This window comes from Metopolophium dirhodum, chromosome 1 (assembly GCF_019925205.1).
Source record: "Metopolophium dirhodum isolate CAU chromosome 1, ASM1992520v1, whole genome shotgun sequence".
Taxonomy (NCBI): domain Eukaryota; kingdom Metazoa; phylum Arthropoda; class Insecta; order Hemiptera; family Aphididae; genus Metopolophium; species Metopolophium dirhodum.
The window spans coordinates 112434620-112459050 of record NC_083560.1 but is presented as its reverse complement, the minus strand read 5'-3'; the positions used below and the strand labels follow the sequence as shown (position 1 = coordinate 112459050).

Sequence of the window (24431 nt, the reverse complement as noted above, 5' to 3'; positions counted from 1 at the left end):
CAACGTCTCCCCGACCTAAAGGCTCGAGCCTTGCCACTGGTCAAAACTCACCAATAATTTTGGTCAACATTCAGCAATTATGGACATTCACAATCCTACCATGCATCGAAATATAATTTAACTGTAAGAAATTAATTTGACGAGGATTTTTTTTCATAATAAATATGTACATACAGACTTTATAATGATATATGGAGCATGAAGGTAGTTCCCACGATGAACGTGGGTAACACTGATTATGTTGTTCCACACCTCTGTACATGTGAATAGACCCCACCAGATTATGCATAGTTAAAAACAAAAACAGTATAATTACATAATTATCATATTATACCTACCTATCATGTTTCATGAATATTTTAATAAATTCTGTGCTGGTACCTAACTTATCTAGTTTCTGATTTCAACGTTTTCATTATATTGACTTATTATAATAATACATCACTATAACACAATATGCCGTCACCGCACCACCTATACCCGTCAGCAAAATATGCTCCATCTATTTGTATAAGTTCTATGAATAAATAAAATACTTAATATAAATGAAACATTTTAATTTACCTTCAAGAAGATGTTGATTCTTCTTTTCATTATCATTATTCTTTGAATTTATTTTGGATTCATTACTTTTACTTATTTGAGGATTGTCTTGTAGGTGTTGTACTCCACTGACGTTAAGGCTGTCAGTTGATACAACTGATACCTTACTTGAACTCGTGCTAACACCCATCAAGGAATACAATTCTTTTTGTGCCTCCATCATACATTTCATGAACTTTGGGGTAACAATAAACACTCTTTTAGGTTTCGTTACGATATCATCTTCACGTGGTTGTTTCTTTTTTTTTTGCGTTTTCTTAATCGATTTGTTTTTAGCCTCTTCATTACTGACAACATCAGGCGGTATAAGCTCACCAAATAGATCTCTGTAACCTTCATTTGGTGTTTTGTTTTCCAAACAAGACTTCGCAAACAAATCTAGATGACGGGTCAATGATATTTCATCCGAATCGTCATGGTGTGGTTTCCTTTTTTTACGGCCACTGACTCGTTGCGACGTATTTTTCCGCGACATAGTAGTAGTTGTACACTGTTAGGTATTAGCTAAATAATACTATTTATTAAGTTATGTAACGTTAGGTAAATTAACTCATTATTTTTAATCCGAATTCCAGTCAAAGATTTATAATAATATACGAACTGTTTGTGAACACTGAAGTAGTATGTATTATACTATTATGTGAAGAATGACCAATCACGTTGGCTCCCGGCGCGTCAACGCTAAAGAAGTAAACAGTAAACACGGTTAAAGATAATATACTGGTTGTCCATCGGCATCTGATAAGGTGTGCATGAAATTATTAGCAAAAATAAACCAGTATCGCTCCAAGCGGCAGCGTCGCAATGAACTGATTATAGATAAAAACGTGTAAAATTAGTTCTAAATGTCGACACATATTGTTGAATGTTGACATTAAGCGCTAGTAGTTAGTTTTTTCAGCCGTTTTATGCGGTCACTTTGTAAATCTAAAAGCCGTTAATTATAGGGCGATATGTTACCTGTATAATATCTTTAATAGTGACGTCGATTTAACGAAACTGAAAGCAAACCGTTCTCTAACTACTTACCACGGTTGTAGATGTACAACAATCCGGTTCATTACCAAAACGAAAATATTATATTATCAAGGGTACCAGAAACCGTTGAAAAAGTCGGTCTGTGATAAGCACAAACATTTTAGTAAATGTAAATAAACTACGATGTAGATAATATTATATAAAATTATCTCCAAAACGATTTTTTGTAAGCCATTTGCCCTCAGTATCTCCGCAAAAACTGGCTCAATAATAAATTGGACTATAATATTATACATTTTCGCCGATCATGACCTATCACAGATATCTGTACTACAACTACTCTGTAGTATAGAATATATCTGAGTGGCATATATAAGAAGACTCATAACTCATAGTGACCTATAATTAGTGATAAATTAAATCAAAAAAGTTAAATTTTTTAATTGCACTGATAAAGTTTATTGGTGTATTATTTATTTATGTTGTCCAAATAATGAAAACCTGTTAAAAATTCGGTAAAAATCCGAAGTTAAAAAACTTAGACAACGAGATAATGAGAGTTGAATAGCCGAGTGACGTCGTAGACCCCACGAGTAAGCAGCCGCCCATGGTTTAGGTGTAAAAGTAGTTTGATTTTCACAACGATTTTACCATAGTATTTCAGAATTTTTGGATGTGAAAACATCTTATACGGCGTTCAGTTGTTTTCGCTTAGCCAGTGAACACGCCATCGAGCGTTATTGTTTTTGCGTAACGCTCGGTACCTATTATACAGTGTATCAAAAGTCTTCATCCGATTTCAAAAAAATATATTTATTTAAAATGAAGATATAAGGGTGAAATAAAGTAAAATATAATCTTAAAATTGGTTAATTTTATTAATCAGTCAAGCATTAATACTTGGGTCGCTAACTTGCGATTAACCGTTGCCGAATTATATCAGTTCGTAATCGGATGAAGACTTTTGAAACACTCTGTATTATTAAAAAGAGAGGCGATTTTCATAACTGAAATTCTACTGGTTTTTCAAATTTTTTGAAAAACACCGAAAATTCTTTTACCACTAACAGTCCATTAGGACTAGGCGTCAACCTTGGAGGTACGTCGAGATCGGAATTCGTATAAAGTCATGAAATTGTAATTGCTCTATAAATTTATAAATAATAAAATAATAAATATACACTTATATAATTTTTATTACTATTGTGCTCCTAGAATTACTAATTACTAATTCATATTTTTATTATAATTTAATTTCTGTGTTAAAAAAGGCTTCTGTCTCTATTATAACCCTAAAGGCCACAAAGTTTCTGGTTACGCCACTACTAAAAATGTCTGTTTTTTAATAAATGCATGGGAACTATCTATGGGAAAAAAATGGCCAACTATTTTTTTTGACTATGAATGCTTCTTATTGGAAATTCTTAACATTTGGGCTAGGTACCTACATTTATATATTTTTTTTTTTTAATAAAATACTTAACTGTACAATAGTCTGTTATAGCTTATATTATACAGGAATCATGGATTACATTAGGATTAGTCAGTGGCGTAAATTGGTCTAAATTGTTAGGTTGCAATAAGTTTCTAGGTTGGATAGACTTTTGGGAGGGCTTAGCCCATCACACCTCCCCAAAAATGTTTTCTTTTATTCTATATTTAATATTACAAGTACATAAGCTCAACAAAACTATTTTAACCCTAAAAGCTTAAACACATATTGTCATATTGTATCTATTGGTTTTTGGTATATATTATGAATATGCACTATAATTAGTAGGGTAATAATTACTTACTGACTACCGTCAATAAAATATGTATAATTTTCTTAAAGAATATATGAATACATAAAATACAACAATTATTTTATTTCATAAAATTAATATTTTAAATAACAGGTGCTATTTAGATTTTTATAATATGTACTGTTTATATTTGTATTTGAATTTGTATGTTTAAATACATAGTTATCACTTTTATACTACACAAATTAACCAAAACATTTACTATTATTTATTTTACGTTGGTAACTAGTTAAAGAATTTTCACTTTGAATTGGTAGAAGTAGGTATTTAACAAAATATCCTTAAATATTTAATGATATTAAATTATTACAAATATAATTTCAATAAATTGTATACGAATACTAAATATATGATAGGAAATTAATTATTCACTAGATTTAGGTACCATTTTTGATTTTTTTTCCTGGGGAATGGAGGTTTTCTTCAGATAAGCTAACATTTTTCTGAGCATTTGTATTAGTATTTTTTCTTAAGTAGGTACAACAATTAGTACCGAAATAATACAAAAAATATATACCAAAATAAATTTAATTTGCTCAATAATATAATATTATCTTAATAATTAATTTAAAAATTAACTTACAGATCAAATATATATTTTTTTATTTGTCAAAATTGTAGTTTTAATATAATATAAATCAGTAATATATTTTAAGGGCTACTTTAAACTTAATGCATACTAAATAGGTATATGTACTAAACAATTACACGAATTTAAAGAAAAAATAGACACTTACTTTCGACTTTTTCGATATTTTTACAGTAAATTTATCCATTTTAGCAAGTTGTCGAAACACTTTTAATTTTGAATCGTTCGCGGATAAGAAATAAAATAATACAAGTGTCAAAAATAAATGCATGTATAAAACAAATAAATAATAATTTTAAACTATGACACGTTTTTACTATCAGCTATTGAGACTCGAGTCGGCCGATCACAATAAAATATAAATATACATATTGGTATAATAATATTAGAAAATGGTTAATGACAAAACTATAAAGAAATGTGGAAAGGATACAATATTATAATAATTCCAGTGCTTCAAAACAAAGTTAAACATTGGTTCTCAAAATATAAATTTGTTAATTTATTATTATATTGATATTTCAATTTTTTGAAAACTGAAATCGTGATATTTTGGAGTCGCAAAAAGATACTCTTGCGACCCTATGATATTTTCAGGGGTCGCAAGTGCGACCCCGTGCGACCCCCAGTTTATGCCACTGGGATTAGTCATAACCTATGGTCTTAATTCTTAAATGTTGATTAAGCTAGATATTATATTATATTGTATTATAATTTATAATTATACCTCATTAAATGAGCTCAGTGTTCCTACCTACGTGTTCCTACCTATCCTATTAAATTGTAATTTGAAAGTATTAATTGTTTTCAATTTATAATTTAATGTTCACTCGTATGATATGGTGTTAAATAATGCCAATGCAGGAGTTCAATAGGTTTTTAAAAATACGAAAAATAATTGTATCTACATATTGCAACAGTACAGTAGATTAAAAATTAAAATATTGATGATTATTATTTGTTATTGCTGACATCTGCGCGCCAGTGCGACACTTGTACCACTGTATTATCTAGTAATATTTACGCTGTTGCTATCACTCCGTCTGGTCGTAACAGTTGCTTCGGAAAAACGTATGACCACTAACCAAGACGATGAGATAACGACCACCTACACGGAGGGCACGAATACAACGGCTATCATCAGAGGTCTCTGTGTTCCGAAATTCTCATCTAATCATTTTTTTTCATCTCCAATAAAACATACAAATTACGCATCGATCTGACAGGCGACAGCTCAGTCAGCCGTCCATATTGTCATCCCGTTACATTTATCGTCGTGCTCGTTATGGACATGGAAAACGTAAAACAGATATTCAGAGACGCTGGCACCGCGATCAGCCGAGCCGTACAAGTAAATAATAATAATAACAACTTTATTGATCTTTCGTACGACTGTACCTCGTATTTCTTAATATACGTAGACGTTTGAGGCTAGGCATGCTTATGAAAAATATTTGATGATCGTATGGTATGTTTTGTAGTAAACAACTGCTGCACCACTATTCGATGATTAAACTGTTAGTTTTAGGATCTAAAATCTAAATTAATATTTTAGGAACTAGTTTTGTAAACATATGGAACTATAATTTACTAACATTTAATATTTATAATTCTTTTCAAATTCTTATTCTGATTTCAAACTATTATTTTATTTACTTTTATCAAAATAATTATTTCTACAGATTAAAAGATTAATGAACTAATTTAAATATATAGGTACCTAGATATTTTCTAACATTCAACATTTAAGTAACTAATTCACAACAAGTATACTTTACTCATAAGTAATGCGTGGATTTTTAGGTTCTTAAAAGCTTAAAATATGATGCTAATATGCTCTAAAAAAATCTCTAAATATTCCTTAAACTTGCCGATAGTTCCTTAAAATATGCAGATAATATGTTTTTTTTTTCTTAAACAATTCAATAAAAACAATAAGGCCATTTCTTTGGTAAATGGTAAATTATTTAAATATAAAAAATTTATAACAGTTTAAACATAGGAATATAAATATAATAAAATTGTATATAAAAAAAAAAAATAGTTAAATAAAAACAATAAACAACTTGTTTGCACCAGTATCAGATCCAGAGTGGGGGAGGGGGAGGGGGTTGGCAAAGGAGGCATTTACCCATAATATATTCAATTATGAACAATAATTGAATATATTCTAAAATATGACAAATAGGCTAAATATTCTATAATGTCTAAAATATGCGAAATTAATTTTTTCCTACAAACTCTATGATGGATAAATCGTCCACATTTTTCATTCTCATAAAGCCAATAAAAATATGTAAAAATCTAAAGATCTACGCTCTAAACATAAATAAATATCTTGTTTTGTTTTTATTAAGTATATTCCTACTAAGAATATTTTTAGTTTGTAATCACAATAATTTTATTTACAATTAGGTAAATTAATAGCTGTATTTTTTAATTTTAATATAAGTATGTAACCAGGGGTTATAACTACATGCACTAAAAATTGCATAAATAAGCAAGCATTCATGCACTAAAAAGTTTGAAAATATGCATTATGTAAAAAAATTATGACCACATTTTAAAATAAAAGAATAAATCCATAAATTGTATAAGTATTTTATTCTTTTTAATTTTTATATATTTAACAGTCAAAATTAATAAAATATAAATAAAATTAATACTTGTGAAGTTCAAATAGCTTTGTCACCTTTATTAATCGTTATTAGGTAGTCATTTTTTGTTTAATTTGTGTACAACCTTATTCAGCACCTAGAATGAAAACATTTGGAATGAAATATTAGGTATTTCATTTTGAGATATTTTAGTAAAATATTTATAAAAATTATATTTACTTTAGAAATTACACTGTACCTACTATTAGTGTTTTTTTATGTTTTCCAACTTAAGAGGGCAACTTAAATTTTAGATGACACAATTTCATATTTAAGTAGGTATTTACTACCGCCACCGCCACAATATATTATGATACACATTATTACCTCGATTATTACTTATAAGTTATGATGTAAATAAAATGTGGTACCCATGGCCAGACCTTGACATAGAATTCGGTACCACTGTTATCACCCCTTTGAAAAATAGATGTAGCTACGTCAAAATTGAGGCTTTACGTCTGCAACTAATTATTAATATTTTTCCCTTTAACTAAAATGCACTTTTGAAGTGTAAATCCATATTCATTTAATGTGGCCTATGCTAGAGTCTTGAGTCTAGATTAGCATTTCTCAACCAGTGGCTTGCGGAAAACTCTTATGAGGTACACAAAGACAATTTCCCTTTATAAAAAAAATGGAAAGGGTCATTATCACAATAAATATTATTTGGTTTATTTGATATTAATAATAATATAAATAACAATTGTACATATTTCAATGCATATTAAATGCTTATATTATGGTAATTTTGTAGTTCCTAATAAAATAAATTTCCATACATTTAAAATTACGTATTCATTTTTGATAAGCAAAAAAAAACATTATTTGGTCAAGTGGTAGGTACATGAACATTTTCAAACTGTGTAAATGGTACGCGTTGCTGCTTTAGGTACAATTCCTATGTATATCTGGTTTAAACTTTATTATAGTATAATATAAACATTTTACACATTTGATATATCAATTATTACAATCTTTTTTCTATAAATATCGATTCTATCATTTTTTACTCGGTAAAAAAACTTAAAATGTAATACAATGTTACTAAGAAGTTTTTATTACTGGAATTAATTATAAAAAAAGTTGAGCGTTTTTCCACAAATATTTTTTATATTTAGTTCATGTCCAATTTTTAACAAAATTAAAAAAAATTGTAAATTATTTTGTATTCAAAAATGTCTAAAGGTTCAAATTAGATCTAAGTTAATAAAAAGTTCCTCGTGTTTGTCCTCTTATTTCCTAACCGTTATACAATTAGTAAAATAAATTACATTCAAAAATATATATAATAATAAAAAATGTTATGAAATATACTTAGATTATTTTTGGTTAGTTGCTACTAAAAGTAAAAAATTCATAGAAGTTTTCTAAAACGTAAGGAAAAACAAAAAAAAATTAAAGAAAATCTGGGAATTTTACTTAAAACCAGTTTTTGACAAAATTGTTTTAGGTTTTTTGATGTTATTTAAAAACCAACAACCGTAGATACTTTAAAATTTCACAAAATGTTTATATAACAATTTTCCATACATAGTGAAATTTTCAAAATATTTAGACTATTTATAGACATAAGAAAAATAACTCTCTTAGTCAAAATTTTATAAAATGTAATACAATATTCTAATTAATTAAAAAAAAAGTTGAGCGTAAATCCACAATACTTTTTTATGAAGTTAAGTTGTTGACAAATTCATCAAAATCACAAAAATTTGAAAATCATTTTGAATTAGAAATTCATAAAAAGATGTCAATGTATATCTAAGGTTTGAAATTTTCAGTAAGTTTTTCTACTAACAAAAAAAAGTTTACTGTAGTCAAAATATAATATTTTAGAAGTATTTGAAATTAAACATTGAATATTTATCCGTAAATTAACAAATTCTCATACAATGATTTTCGTATTTTGTCGTTCATCAAAAACTATTAACTGTAAGTACTTGAAATTTTCATAAAATGTTTATTTTATAGTTTTCTGTGCATGGTCCAATTTTCAAAATCATTTAACTTATTTTCAGTTATTTATGGACATTTGAAATTTGAATTTTTTAGTTTTGATTCTAAAAATTTTAATACAATTGTATTCGTTGGGTCTAAAAGCTTTAAAATTTAATACAAGGTTCCTTATAAGTTGTTATAAGAGCAGTTGATAAATATTAAAAATCCATAGGCATAATTTTTTTATAAGTATTAAAAGTTTAAACGCTGACAAAATTGATCAAAATCTCAAAAAAATTCAAATTATTTTGAAGTTAAAAATTATAATAGAACAATTTTTATAGCTAAGGATTGAAAATTTAAACTAGACACAGTTATATTTTATATACTTATTAAGTTCATATTTGGACAATATTACATTAAAACCAATAATAACCGTTTTAATTATTTTGTTATGATTAAAAATATTATTAGTGGGTATATGAAACTTTTAGAGTGTATTATTATATTTTCTATACACAATGAAATTTTCAAATGTAATTTTTTTGGCATAAATTAATTTTATCTAATGGTGTACTAATAGTAGTAAAATAAATTATTCCTCATACATTTTCTTCCCATAAAAAAAGAATACTAAAAAGTCATATATATTTGTACAAGTATTTTTTCAATATTAGATATTCACCCATAAATTATCGATTCTCATTGAACGATTTTCTTATTTTGTTATATCTACCTAATTCAAAAACAAATCACCGTAAAGGGTTTAAATTTTCACCAAATGTTTATTTTATAAATTTCTACACATGACACAATTTTTTTTAATATTTTGACTCATTTTGAGTTATTTTGACATGAAATTTTTTTTATATAAGCATTTAAAGCTCAAATGTTGACAAAATTCATCAAAATCTCAAAAATGTCAAGAATATCTCGCCGTTAAAATTGTATAAAATGTTCAATTTTTGTAGTTAAAGATTGAAAATTTAAAACATTGTTTTTCATAAGTATTTCATACTGTAATCAAAAAATCTAAAATATGTATAAACAGTCTTTTTTTATAGATATTTTAAGTTAAAATCTGGACTTAATTAGATATTTAAACAAAAATAATAATTTTAGTTATTTTGTTGTAATTTAATTAATAATATTATTCGGGAGTGTCCTTGTTATTATAATTCTATCACAATGACAAGAAAAAATGTATGGAAAAAATTAATTCTACCTACTTTCATTATTAATATCTAATAGTTAAATAAATTACTTTAATAGCAATAATATCGTAAAATATATTTAGTAGTTAGTAATATTGGCTGACAGACTGCTCAGCGAATCATTTTTTGTTTACAATGATTTTATATCATTGAATTCAAGTCTAACACATCCCACACGACACCTAATGTACAGCAGAATATTACCCACTTACCGGTCTTTTTTTGTTTTACATCTTTAATTTTGATAATGTTGATTCTTGATGGTTAAATAATTTTACTTCCAAAAATAATGTGTAAAATTTAAAAAAAACTTGATTGTAAAATTTTACATTGTTCGTTTTACATTTTCATATTCAAAGCATTTTCTACTAGTATACATAGAAAATGTGTGGTAAAAAGTTTTATTATTTTTATATATTGTACAGTATTATATTTCATCAAAATACGTTAAATGTAGTTTCTTATGTAATCATTGTGTTTTGGTGATAGTTTGATATATTTTGATTTAAAACAAATAATTTGAGGCTTAAAGATAATAATAATATTTATTAATATATATGGTCATATAGAAGTGGGAACTTAGTTTATATAATATTTCTTCTGATATCAATTTTTTTAACATGTTGTAAATATCTAGACTATTATTTAGAAGTATTAATACTGAACAAACTTCTTAAAATTTTGATATGATGTAGTTTACAGAAGAAAAATTGGGTAAAGCAGAGAAAACAGAACAAGATCCAAATTTTGAACAACTAGTCACTTTTTGTGATAACACTAAACAGAACACCGAAACTATATTGAAGAACATGGAATTTATTTTGAATTCTAATCCTGGTAGTTTGTTTTCAACCTTGAATTATAATCAATTATGTTTTTTGTACTTACAAATTTTATATATTTTAGGCATGAGAGTGGAAAATCTTTTTTTCTTGGACAAGAAAAAATCTGGACTCAGCAGCTCAGAACATTTAGGAATTGCCATGACGGAAGCTGGGAACGATTTTGGACCAGATACAGCTTATGGTAAAGTAATTTTTTTAATTAAAATAATATGTTCTCAATACTTGATGAACTTTAGGTAGTGCACTTATAAAAGTTGGAAATATACAGCAAACACTGGGACTGAATCAAAGGGAATTCATCAAATCAGCCAATGACTGTTTTGTGAACCCAATGAATAAATATTTAGAAACTGACATGAAGACTGTTGTCAAGGAACGTTCACTATTAGAAAAAAGAAGGCAAATTTACATAATTAATAATTGTTACGCTTGAATGCCTGTTAAGTTGACTAATTTTATATAATATGTAGACTTGACTTAGATGCTTGCAAAACTCGAGTGCGCAAGACCAGAATGCTTGCAACTACTAAAGTTAAGGTATATATTATTAATTAATAAATAAATTAAATATTGTTAAATGGATATTTAAATATTTTTATGCAGCAAGATGACTCTGGTCCTACTATGGAAGAGTTAATAGATAAGGTAAAACAAGGAATATATTTTTAGCAGAATGTGATTACTTTTTAATTTTTTATGTTTATGCTATGTAGTATGCTGATATTATTTACTCATATTACTTTATTTTTTCTAATTTCTAATGTTATTATTGTTGTCTTAGGCTGAACATGATCTCAAGGTAGCTCAAGAAGAGTATAATCGTCAGGCAGAAATTACCAAACTATTGATGGAAGGTGTTCCCAGTGCACACCCGCAACATTTGCAACATTTATTAGACTTTGTTGATACACAAGCAGCTTTTTATTTAAAATGTCATGAGTCTTTAATGAGCCTTCAATCAGATCTTTCCGGGTAGGTCTAAAAAAATCAAGTGATTCACAATTTATTTAGATTAAACACAACCTACTCTTAGCAAATTATAGAACAAATTTTAAAAGTAGTATTAAAGACTTAATTTATACTGATTATCTTTATAAAAATCTTTAAAAAAAATAAACAGATATTTTATTTAACGTTATGAATAGACAAGATATTAAAACATTTCAACTTGTTTTACTGTTTCGTGTTTTTTCTCATTGTTTTATTTGACATATTGGTACATATTAGCTGACATATTTAGAATATAGCCATGTAAGAAAACATTTGTTTTGTAAGTTTAAAATCAATTGAAACTCAATTAAAAATAAGATCTTTTTCATAAATATAATTAAAATTAGATTTGAATATATGGTCAAATTTAATTTTAAGTTTACTCATATATTATCAATAATTTTAGCCCTCAGCTTATTTTATGGATTCCTTATAAGTTACTTATTGTCAAAACTGTGGACTTGATGTATCTAGTTAAATAATTACTTTTTGGGACAAATTTGTTTTGTATTTGCTTAATTAACTATTATTATTTCATAAATATTAAATTACAACCAAGAGTGTTCCATTTGTAAACAAAACATTTATGAAATAAATTAAAAGGAACTAAACACTTTTTTTATAAGAATAAAAGTATACTTAAGTTTTTTATAACATAATGATCCATTTAAGATTTTTGGTTGATTTTTATTAGGTACAATATAATATACAATAAATAAATATATAGTATATATTTTATAATTATAATAGCCATTTTAATTTTTAGATTTCCATCAGACCAAGACAATATTGCGACATTATCTCCTGATACTCCTGCATTGGGACGTATACAACAAGCAAAAGTTATTACTAGTCAAGAACCACGAGATGCTCATGATTTAAGATTAAGTGCAGGAGAAGTAAGTTACTTAAGCCTATAAATACTAGTATTCATTATTTACCCGTGTTGTGTTAATAATAATAGTTTGAAAGTTAAGTTAATTTACAATAATACCAAAAATGTATTTAACTTCATTACTCGATTACATATTTACTTTTTTCAATTGGTAATATATAATATAATTGTTTTTTTTCTTTTAACAGATCATTAGTATTGATGTAAATTCCGACATCGGTTCAAACTATTTTATTGGTAAAAAAATTCAAAAAGGAAAAGTTTATAAAAGCAATGTTAGACTTTTAAATCAAGGTTAAATTACTTCTTTATCACTTCATTTACATTCCCTATTGAACAATTTTCTTATTACTTTTAATTTTCTTTCTATCTTTCCAAACTTTTTGCTTACATACTATTTCTCATTTATTAAACTTGAAATGATTTACTTAAAAATCACAATCTAGCATGTTAGGAACATTATTTTGTTATAAAATTAGTATGTATTACATACTAATATATGTTTTTGATTTGTTCAATTTTATTATTTCTATGTGTTAATGAACATTTGTGAACTCAATCAATTGATCTGATGTTTATTGTTGTAACAAATTGTATGTGTATTTGTTTATATTGTACCATTATAATTGAAAATAACATTGTAATTATTTATAATTTTGACAGTTAATATTTCATTACTAATGAACTGTAATAATTTTCACAAAATTGGCTCAACACTTCAATTTATAATGTACAAAAATATTGTTCTTATCATTACTATTTTTTTCAGAATACCAAGAGTAATAACAAAATATTACCTATAATATAAAGATAAATTACAGGGAGAAATAATTTATTATTAAAGGAAACTTAAATTTCTGAAAAATTGCTAAACTTTTAAGTTAAAAGGTGTATTTTTTATTATATCCGTTCAAAAAGTAAAATTTAATAACAATATTACAAACAAACTAAATAATTGTTCCATTTATCATGTTCATTGTATAGAATGAAAATAAAACTTGCCAAATTTTAGGTATGACGAACCCTCAATAAAATTAAATATATAAATTATTTACATTCATATTCAAACTAATTCATATTATAAGTGTGTGTATGTAATGAATATTTTAATGATAAACTTGAACAAAAACATTAGTATAATATATTATATTACATTACTAGTTAATGATAGATCTTAAAGTTTCAATATAGTCTTGTTGCCAAAGAACTAATTTTAAGTGTTTAAATAACCAAAAATTTATGAATTTAAACAGTTTTAATAGAAAAAAGTAGCTTTTACTTTTGTTTATAAATTAACATAACTTTTTAAACTATACAGCCTTGTTATTTTAATTATAGTTCTATAAGAAATTAATTGTTTTTTATTTATTACAATTTAGCTAAATTAAATGTATGGGAATTTTATTTCGAAAATTTGTATTACTAACTCTATTATTATGGATCCTTTCAAATTCTTTTCAATCCAAAATAGGCTAATCTCAAACTTAAAAAAGTTATCCAAAACTACTCATTAAATCATTAGTTATCTCATGAAAGTTCTAAGTTTGGAAATTACATAACCTCTTGATCAAAATTAAATATTAGTAATTTTTATCCATGTAGTATAAACTATATATGAGATAATGATTTCAGTATATCAATGTACAAAAGTATCTAATATTTCCTTCTCATAAGTCATAATATGATGTGAAATTAAAATCAACAAAATTACATTTGAAAATGTAAAGACAACATCACAAGTTTTTTGTACTACTAAATAGATAGTAATAAGTAATTTTTTGCACAGAAAATACATATACATATTTGTAAAGTATTTGTAAATATTGATTTGCGTTAATTTTTAACGGGATTGGATAGTTCAAAATTAACTAACTAAATACGTAGTCATAGTTTTGAGAAGCCTTGAATAAAGTTGTCAAACATTTTCCCTCAACAAATACAAATTGACATTTATAAAAAAAAATTATAAATTGAAAATGCACGTATACAACTCAAAATATTTTGGAAATGTTTGTAGAAAAGTGAAAGTATAGAAAATGAGAAAATAAACATATGGTGTAAATGTCAAGTACCTAAGGTTATTCGTTTTTGAATTACAACAAAATAAGAAAATCACTCCATGAAAAATCTAGTAAGTTTCTCATAAACATTGAATTTGACATTGAAGTATTTTTTTTTCCAGGTGCTCTTTAAAACTATTGAAAATTTTAAATTTTGACCTCTCCAATACACCAACTAGAGTCACTTTCCTGTCGCAAAATATATGGAAGTTGAAAATCAAAGCATTATTTCAACTTCTTATCGTGAATACAAAAAACAATTTACAATGATGTGAAATTAATACATTCATTGCTCCGCTCAGAGCATAAAATGTTATACATCTTATTACAATATTCTTTTTTTGAAGTATCCCTCAGTATATAAAAAATATACAAATCTTTAAAATCTAAGATTATTGTGAACATCTGAAATACCTTTGAAAACAATAATTCATCATAAGAAATATCTGGGTATTTTTTTTTTTAGTAAAGATTAAAAAAAAGTCGATTGATCGAAACATAGATAATATATACAAGATATATAGTATATACATTATAATATTGAATAACAACTTTAAATTTCACAATGAAAAATATCACTTTAGTTTTTACAATAACAACAAACAAATAAACTATATTTGAATACTTTGAATTCAAAATTTTGCGGATTGATTAAATTCTTTTATTAATCATAAACTGCACCCACAACCGCATAATATAACCATTTTAGATCATAATATAGCTTGTATATATTGAGGTATAAGGATGTATATATTATACATGAAATGGAGATAATATTTATCATCAAAAAAAAATTGAAAAGTTTATATTCATGAAGGTAGAATTAAAAAATACTGAATACCATTGTAAATTAAATAGTTTAATAATTTAAATAAAATTAATTTATCTATAATATTATTACATACTTCCTAAGTTCCACATGGATTTACTATAACTCATAAGAACTAAGTTAAGTACTATTTTAATTAGCCGTGTTAAATAAATTCTCTATGTTTCATTATCAATCATAGTAAGAAAAATCACAAATAAATTTGTTCCTTCAATTATTCTTCACAACACAATACATCATTTTATTTAACATTAAACATACATTGTCAAGCCAATTTATGATAGCAAGTTTTTCATCTTCATACAATAAATATATATTTTACTAAACCATTCTTAATGAAACGCATGTATATAGAAATGATAAAACATAAATGCATTTTTAATAATGTAAAAATTATTGATTTAAAACAAAAAAAAATAAAATAAACTTGAAACATTTTATACAATTACATTTTGGTCGAGAAACTCTTTTAATTTATACATTGCCTTCATCCTATGTGATATTGAGTTCTTTTCTTCTTTAGGCATTTCTGCATATGTTATCTCATATCCATCTGGCTTAAAACAAGAGTCCCATCCAAAAGTTTCAATTGCGGTTGGCTCAATAATCGTGCCATCAGTTTCACCACTAAAAATATTCACTTCACCCTGTTCATTAACATAAGCGACAGTACACACAGCCATAGCGGTTTTATCTTCAAATCCTTTGAGCATACGATATAAACCTATAGGACCGGTTGCTTTTAGAAACCATTTGATATATGGACCTAGAAAAAATAAGTAGTGTGATATCAACTATAAATAAAGATTGCAAACAAAGTTGTTCAAATCTAGATGATTGACAATTAACAAACCAAATTAAAATAATATAAATTATAATGCCATACCTCTAAATATATTTATTTATTTTTAGTTAACATAGAAATGACCAAACTTTTCCTACCAAAACAAAATTTATCAAAAATTGCAGTAATCTCAATAAAATTATCAAAACCTATCTTTTGTTGATTCTTTTATAAGTGTAGTTTTTAACAATGATTAGGATGGGAATATATCAAATATCCATCTCATACTTACTTTTTAAGTTAGGTATACTTACATAATCTAATAATTTTTAGTTTAAACTTGGAATTGACTCATAAATAGGAAAATAGGAGTCTACATGTTTATTATACAATAGTCAATAAGCAATTAAAAAAAAATTGAGCAAATATTTTTCAAACCGTTTTAGATTCTGTACCTATCTTAAATTATTTAGGAAAAAAAATAGTATATGTTCGTAAAATAATTACAAAATTGTCATTAGAAGAGTAAAAATTATGTATAGGGGAAAAACCTGTAAAATAATTTTAGTTTATCATCAAGACAAACTCATAAATACAAGTAACTAATCTACCTGGTAGGCCACCGATAGCGTTGAAGCACAGACTAGTATCTTCTACAATACAAGGACCCTTTATAATTTCAAAAGCCGCATGCGCTTTCATTTTGCATATTTCGTCCCGCTCCCCTTGATGTTCAGGTAAGTCAATATTCTTATTAGACAGCTGCAATTAAATAAATAAACAGTTCCCAAACAGTAACAAGCGAGATAACGAATGTTTTATAAGTTTATAACTCACGTCAAAAGGAACGGAATCTTTGTAAAAGTTTTTAAACATTTGCATCACTTCCTCCAACTTTTTCACGTTGCCGGTAACAAACACAATGTTTTTTTTCGTCATGTCAAACGATAACGGTGAAATCAAACAAGGATATTTATTGATCTCGTGAATTCGATGACTTCGAAACGAGGCGACGCCTCGGTTTGCAATATTAATTATTAACAACCGTTATCACTCAAATTTAGCGGCTCCGTGATAACAAACTGCCGCCGTGGGAGCGAAACGTTCCAGGGTTTAGTGTGCAAAACGTTTCGTGCTTTTGTTATTTAATAAAATACCTACCCGAGTTACAAAAAATAAAATAATACTACACATCCATATATTTCATGTTCCATCTCTCTAGTCTGAAAACTTACCCACTTGTCTAGTTGTCTACCTTTTTAACTATATGTTTTCAGACTAGAGAAACAAAAAATATGGATGTGTAGTATTATATTATTTTTTATAATTTGTAGTCCAACAAGGCTCCAAAAAGTAGATAATTGTTATTTATATAGAATATCAAAATGCGATATTTTTTAAAAATGAAACAGTTTTTTTTATGAATGTAAAATTGCGTATTTTACATAGGTTAAGAAGTCCGAATATTATACAGGATATTTTACTAATAACTAACTTACACAGTTTTATATACATAATACCTGTAGGCAGTGACGGCGGAAGGTTTTCCGAGGCCCCTGGGCAAATAGTTTTCGCAGTCTCTACTTAAGGCCTTTAATTTTAAATTCGTATGGTGATATCTACATTCTACGTATCGGGAAAAAATGTGTGAGCTTCACGCTTATAAACATCGCACAATTTATAAGGTATGTACAATGTTCGATAATTAACGAATAAATATAGTAGTTTGGTGTGGACGTAAAACCCGTTCGGACTCGACGTCGAAAATACGGCGATGCGTTTAATAATAATTATTAAAATAACATCAACTTCAATGTTCTTTTATTTCATATTTTTGTCGATGAGATGAGATTAGTTTTTAGAAAGTAGGTACTAACCTTATGTACAGGGGTGGACTTACCATTTTTCCGCCCCTAGGCACTACAACACTAGCGCCCCGTACATTGGCGTGCTCCCATGTTTAATCTTTAATATTGTAATTTATGTTTTCTTTATAGGTAGCCAGGAAGGTACTGATTAAAGTGGTGAGCACTCTAGTCTCAATAATCGTAATCGATTAGCAGATTTCTATGCACTATGCAGGAGACGGGCGACATTGCCGTCGTCGCAATGTTTATTATTATTAATTACTTTATCAAGACATCTGATTTCCAGAATTAATTCCAGTATTCTAAGAATAGACTAGTTTGGTGCCCGCGCATACTTATTGTGGTGCCGGATGCGGGGTGAGGCGGGTCATTCCAATTAATATCAAATAATTTACTTGCCAAGCACTGTGCAAGCTGTCCCCCACCTAGCTAGTAGACTAGTAGAGCGGCTATATACCATGTAAGCGGCGGGCCGAGGCAATATTTTTTACTGCCTTGGCTGGCGTTTTTCGCATGCGCCATTAATATTATTGTATGTGTTTACGCCGCACACCCGTATACCACCTCCCATGCATTAACATAGGCAACTGCCTTGTTGAGTGTCGAACCTTTAGCGGTGACAGGGCGCGCCGTTCGCAGGATTAAACTCAAACGGCAAGGTTGTTATATCTTATAAATTAAAACGTTATTGCGACGTGAGTACGTGACTACGTGAGCCATTCTCCATAGTTTCATGCAAGTTTTATATAAAAAAAAATTAATATAAAATATAAATTTAGGTAAATATAATTATGAAATTATGAAAAACTAAAAAGTAAAAATTAACTAAAATATTGCGCCCTAGGCACGTGCCTTAGTTGCCTATGAGTAAATCCGTCCCTGCTTATGTATATACATATTATATATTAATGTAGTAACAGACAATAAAATAATATTATATTCTTAATACTGCAGTGTAGGTATTCTACTGCCAGACGGCAGGCCGCAGGCGCATAATATGTTTATTATAATAACTACTAATAGGTTAGTTAATATTATAGGTACTAAATATTATTTTATGTGTAATTGAGCTCCCTTCATCACGATAAAAACGGCCGCGACGTTTTTATCTGCAATAATATATTTTATTATTGTTTTTAAAATTATTATTATGCTTATGGGTACAATAGATATAATAGTGCTATTTAGTATTTAATCTCATTCACACGTCACAGTGGCCAGTAAGTATACAATAATAATTCCAAGTCGTGATCGATAACCACTGAAAAGAGAAGAACATAATCAAACAATTTTAACATAATAAAAAAACTCGTGCGTTTATCGCATAAACAGCATACCTATATATAGAGTAAAAATGTACGCCCACGAGAGGATGACAAAGAAAATAATAGGTACGTAAGTATGTTCTTCACACACACACTCATACGACGCCGAATTCCGTCAAAATAAATATTATACTTAAACCCAGTGTTGTAGCCAAAAAAACTTTTTAGGGAGGGCACTTCATTTTTTTCTCTAGCCTTTGAAATGCTAGAATATCTAATTATGACCCCTTTGTTCATGAAGTATATCTACTCTTTTTATGACAATATATTTATGTTAACAACCATGGTACCTACACTTAATATAACAATGTATTAATATTATTGTAAACAATGTCAACCATAGGTCAATGTATTCATTAATATAAGCATATTAATATATATTATCATTATATCAAAATGTCTTGTGGACAAAACATTCCATTTTTTGTTCGAATATTATTAAAATTTCCTAACACAAATACAAGACTATATTATGGCTTTTGAAAGCTGGTCGTTTCTTGTGCATTTAGACCAATGAGAAAAAAAAATTTACTACCAAAAGTCCAATTTAATTTTGAAAAAATGTAAGAATTTCTCCGCTTTTTGTCTGTGTTTTGTAGGGAGCGAATATTTTTTAGGTAAAACTAAAGTAAAGGTGAATTTTGAAAAAAAAAATAATAATTTGGTACTATACGTCTATACTAATGACGCGGTCCCGCGTAATAGCTGTTTGAATTCAAATAGCCTTTTACGCGGAATGCCACTTTTTTTTTTGAGGGTGAAGGTTGATTTTTTTATTAACGCGGACCAAAACAAAAAAACAACCACAAAAAAACAACCACAAAAAAAAAAAGAAAACAAAAGACGATGGTTGCGGGGACGGGTCAAGAGAAAGACACACACGTCCCCGGCCAATCGTCTTTTTTTTTCTCTTCTTTTGTTTTCCGTTTGATTTGTTTTTGTTCAGTGACCGACAGGGCCACAAACGCATTTCTTTTTTGTTCATCCGTGAAATAAATTTAACCCTCACATCGCAAAAAAAAAAAAAAAACAAAAGACGATGGTTGCGGGGACGGGTCAAGAGAAAGTTCCGTCTCGTGCGGGTCGTCGGTAAAAACTCATAACATGACAATCCGGTTCACCCAACGGCCGGCTGACGGTTCACAGCGCGGGTGTCGCGCGCCGGCGTCGTCCGTCGTCGATTGGCGGTTTGTTTGAGAAGCGTAGCGTGGCATTCCGCGTAAAAGGCTATTTGAATTCAAACAGCTATTACGCGGGACCGCGTCACTAATTAAACAATACTAAAAATCAAAAATCATTTTCTACATAACTTATACATAACATATATAACAATACATAACAATAATTTGTTTTTTGTATTATTGTGGTTGTAACTCTAAACTCAGACACTCGGTTAACAAACTGAACAAAAACAACAATTGTAATAGGATACCTAGAGGATGTACATGATGAATAAATTTCGAATAAAATTATTTAAGAATTAAGAATAGATTTTTAAATCAACAAATAATTAAAAACATTTTGAAATAAGTTAAGTACTACTTACCTAACTACCTATCTTATAGATACCTACAGTTTTAAGTAGGTAATTATTAATTAAGTTTGTCAAATTGAATCATACATCTACGTAAGTACATTTAAATTTAAATTTTGTATTTTGATATACTGCCTCAGATATAATGATACCTAGGTACATAATACATTAATACATTACAATATGCAATTGCATATATACCTAGTCAAAATCAACATATAAATGGAAAATACAATAGGTAGATAGGTACAAATTATTACACATTACTAGGATACTACACAGGTACAAAATAATGGATAGTTCATAGGTAATATAATATTATTATTTTAATACGCTTAATATCAATATTTCTAACATCCTATGATAGAAAATGGGATATTACATATTAAGCAAATCCAGTAGGTACCTATCTAGTACCTTAGTACATATACTTATTAGTTAAGTATTAGTATATTTTAGTTTATAGGTTATATAAATAAAAATGTTTGGGTTTCTTTACATTAAATATGTTACCTATTTTATACTAAATAGTACCTACATAATTAATTTTATTTAAGAGGATATTGTCATCGCACTATTTGTTTTATCTCTCTAGCCCACGCGCAACATATACAAAATGCATTTGCGCAGAATCGTTTTTTCTATGTTTTTAAGTAATCTTAGAGTAAAATTACTCATAACAAAAAAGATAGAAAATAATATTTTTGAGGGAATGATATATCGATATCTCTAAATATTGTTTCAAAACAATTTAAACATAATTTAAATTTACAACATTTTTTTGTTTATTTCGAAAGTCAAATACAAAGTCAAATAACAATAAAATATAAAATCGATATGTTATTCCCTCTAAAATATTATTCTCTATCAAATGCGTTTTGTCTATGTTGCGCGTGGGTCGGACAGAGAAAACAAATAGTGCGCTGACATCCTCTTAACATAAGATTTTTTCAAAATCTTTTACAATATAATAAACAATAAATTAGTGTGGTAGGTGATATTATGTAGGTACTAGAGTTCTGCACGGTCTGGTCTAGACCAGTCCGGACCGAACCGGACCGGACCATGGTCCGGTCTTTTTTGGTCTTAGTGTATTATAATTTAATGTGGTTCTAGCTTTTCGCCTAAAAAAAAATGGTCCGGTCTGGTTCGATCCTTAAAAAAAATGGTCCAGTACAGTCAGCCTTCAAATTTATATTAAGTCTATAATGATCTGCATTTTGAACGTTGATTTAATAATATAATTTATATTAGGTACATTGAAAAATAAAAATCATTATCATAATACAATAATCGTTCGGTCTGGCTTTATTTTTATTTTATCAGCCTGGTCCGGTCTGATCCGGTCCTAGTCTCTGTTAAAAATTATCAGTCCGGTCCGGTCTATAAGAAAACGGACCGTGCAGAATTCTAGTAGGTATCTAGTAGATATCTATTTTGTTTTGCTTAAAATGATAAAATGAATGTTATTACCACTGATTTATATCCATAAATAAATAATAATTATATCCATAAATCATAAATCAGAGAAGATATAGAAGGTACAATTGGAAAAAAATGCATTCAAATCCATTAAATATGCAAAATAATATGCACAAAAAAATTATATTTTAGTGAAAAAAAAATATTAGGGTGCTAATTCGGTATGCGCTCTACCGACAAGTTTATCTATCTCACTACTAACGATTTTTAAAAATATTTTCTTCATCGAATGATCGCTGATTGTGGAAACGTAAAATCATTAAAAATAAAAAAAGATGTGCAAGTGGGCTCTGTGCCTCTGCTGTACAGTAGGTTACAACTTACAACTTTACAAGTAGGTCACTGTAATGGATAGTGCTAAATTTGAATTCAATGATATAATATCAAATCCTTATAAAAAAAAATTGTGATTAGATTTTTAATATTTTTCAAATGTCATTGTAACAATATATCAAGAGCATTGTATTCATTTTAAGATTTTTACCCAACAAATAAAATTGTATTGTCGTTTATAGAAAAATAAACTAGAAAAAAGGTGGGCAAGAAGGTTATTTTATTTAGAATCTATATTTTATACAATAAACAATTTAATATTTATTATTATTTTCATGATAATATATTATTATATTTTGTTCACATGGTAATTACTCATTAAAGTATATACATGTGTTCACATTAATATTTATAAATGGCTTTGTTTCCGTTATGTTTTTTTCTGTGCTTTTTTCCCACCTACCAAAAGAATTTTCGGTGTTTTTCAAAAAATTTGAAAAACCAATAAAAGTTCAGATATAAAAATCATTTCTCCTTTTAATTATATAATAGGTATCGATCGTTACGCAAAAACGATAGCACTCGAAAATGTTCACTACTTTTTATGAATTTTTAGTTCAAAATAATTTGAACATTTTTTCCATTTTTACGTATTTTGTCAATATTTGAACTTGAATGCTTATAAAATACATTTTTAATATTTAAAATAATATTTCTTTATTTTTGATCCATACAATACATTTTAGTGCATGGGAAGTTTTATATTTTTAGCACATACCTATATGCATTTTTCTGAACTTTTTTAAGGCACATTTCAATTCATATTTTGCCAGATTTTAGTGCATGCGCTTATGCTTATTTAGGCATTTTTTACCCCATGAACTTACAACCTCTGTCCATTTACTTAACGAACTTTTTACAGAAGCAGATGATGGAGTCAATGCTAATGGAATATGCAAATGGAATTAAGTCATACATTAATATATTACCAAACATTTTCATCTTCATCGTGTTACATATTGTACTTACACACAATATGTAAAACAAATTGTATTATTTATTATGCTGTAACAGTAAAAATATTTTTAAATATTCGTAGAATGTACTGTCAGAAAAACATATATTCGATGATAATATTCGTTTTATGCAATAGATTTTATTCCTTTTTAAGGAAAAATCTATTTATAATATTATACTTAGTACTTTATAGTTATTAGGCTAGGTTATAACTCATAATGAAAAAAAAATATTTTTACAATAATACAATATGTAGATTAGGTATTATAAAAAAATAATATTTTTTGACATGAACGTCATACATATAGAAAAAAAACTAACAATTTTTAATCAAGTGAACTATATATTTTCGTTTAACTAGAAAGTAAAATAATTGTGAATTTATTTTTTTTGTTTGGCGCAGAATATTGTGCTATTTTTATTTTAAGAGGTCTTGTAATAGGTAATTGTGCTGTGTTTTCCGGGTAAAAGTGTATAATATGTATGCACAAACTAAGCAGTAGTTTTATCTGATAAATAGAGTAGTTAATACAATTATTACATCACTTTTGATCAAAAATTCAAGTATATATTTGTGCTACATTAACATGTGCGTACACGTACAAGAGCGCCCTGATATTTCTTTAATACTACTCATACATTTACACGACCAACACTTTTGCACATACAAAATAGCCTATACTGAACTCCTTAAATACAGGAATCGGTATCGCTTCGTTTTTCAATTGTTGTAATAAAATTGTAA

The 24431-nt window shown here is 27.4% G+C and overlaps 3 protein-coding genes across 7 annotated transcripts in view; 1 reads left to right on the top strand and 2 right to left on the bottom strand.

The window, feature by feature from the left end:
- Positions 1-1330, bottom strand: part of LOC132933848 (uncharacterized) — a 29104-nt gene extending 27774 nt beyond the window's left edge. For 2 of the 4 annotated variants that reach the window (XM_061000120.1, XM_061000121.1), the window contains exon 1: positions 565-1326. In XM_061000120.1, coding sequence (XP_060856103.1) covers positions 565-1078 — 514 coding nt within the window. In that variant the 5' untranslated portion in view covers positions 1079-1326. Of the gene's footprint in view, positions 1-564 lie in introns of all 4 variants that reach the window. The other 2 variants (XM_061000118.1, XM_061000119.1) reach the window with 2 other exon arrangements.
- A 3753-nt stretch (positions 1331-5083) lies between these two features.
- Positions 5084-13556, top strand: LOC132935912 (endophilin-B1). Of its 2 annotated transcripts, XM_061002551.1 has the most exons (9): positions 5084-5326; positions 10480-10621; positions 10691-10810; positions 10866-11028; positions 11100-11166; positions 11233-11274; positions 11411-11601; positions 12386-12518; positions 12703-13556. In XM_061002551.1, exons 1-9 carry the CDS (start codon positions 5261-5263, stop codon positions 12811-12813), a joined length of 1035 nt encoding a protein of 344 aa, XP_060858534.1. In that variant the 5' UTR covers positions 5084-5260; the 3' UTR covers positions 12814-13556. The 2 variants fall into 2 exon arrangements, with proteins under 2 accessions (XP_060858534.1, XP_060858535.1); XM_061002552.1 differs by lacking the exon at positions 11233-11274 and having other exon boundaries at positions 5086-5326; positions 12703-13555.
- Positions 13557-15412: 1856 nt separating this feature from the next.
- On the bottom strand, positions 15413-17233 carry LOC132935913 (inosine triphosphate pyrophosphatase). The gene is made up of 3 exons (XM_061002553.1): positions 17025-17233; positions 16799-16949; positions 15413-16169 (listed from the first exon to the last, which is right to left on the bottom strand). The coding sequence occupies exons 1-3, from the start codon at positions 17124-17126 to the stop codon at positions 15841-15843; spliced, it is 582 nt and encodes a 193-aa protein (XP_060858536.1). The 5' UTR covers positions 17127-17233; the 3' UTR covers positions 15413-15840.
- Between the last annotated feature and the right edge of the window lie 7198 nt (positions 17234-24431).

What these genes read in the sequence shown, in the direction of transcription:
- LOC132935912 (XM_061002551.1), top strand. Translation starts at nt 5,261, where the DNA reads ATGGACATGGAAAACGTAAAACAGATATTCAGAGACGCTGGCACCGCG. An exon ending in TCACTATTAGAAAAAAGAAG is followed by an intron (nt 11,029 to 11,099) that starts GCAAATTTACAT and finishes TATAATATGTAG; the next exon opens with ACTTGACTTAGATGCTTGCA. An exon ending in TGGAAGAGTTAATAGATAAG is followed by an intron (nt 11,275 to 11,410) that starts GTAAAACAAGGA and finishes TTGTTGTCTTAG; the next exon opens with GCTGAACATGATCTCAAGGT.
- LOC132935913 (XM_061002553.1), bottom strand. Translation starts at nt 17,126, where the DNA reads ATGACGAAAAAAAACATTGTGTTTGTTACCGGCAACGTGAAAAAGTTG. An exon ending in AAGATTCCGTTCCTTTTGAC is followed by an intron (nt 16,950 to 17,024) that starts GTGAGTTATAAA and finishes ATTTAATTGCAG; the next exon opens with CTGTCTAATAAGAATATTGA. An exon ending in CGCTATCGGTGGCCTACCAG is followed by an intron (nt 16,170 to 16,798) that starts GTAGATTAGTTA and finishes TATTTTTTCTAG; the next exon opens with GTCCATATATCAAATGGTTT.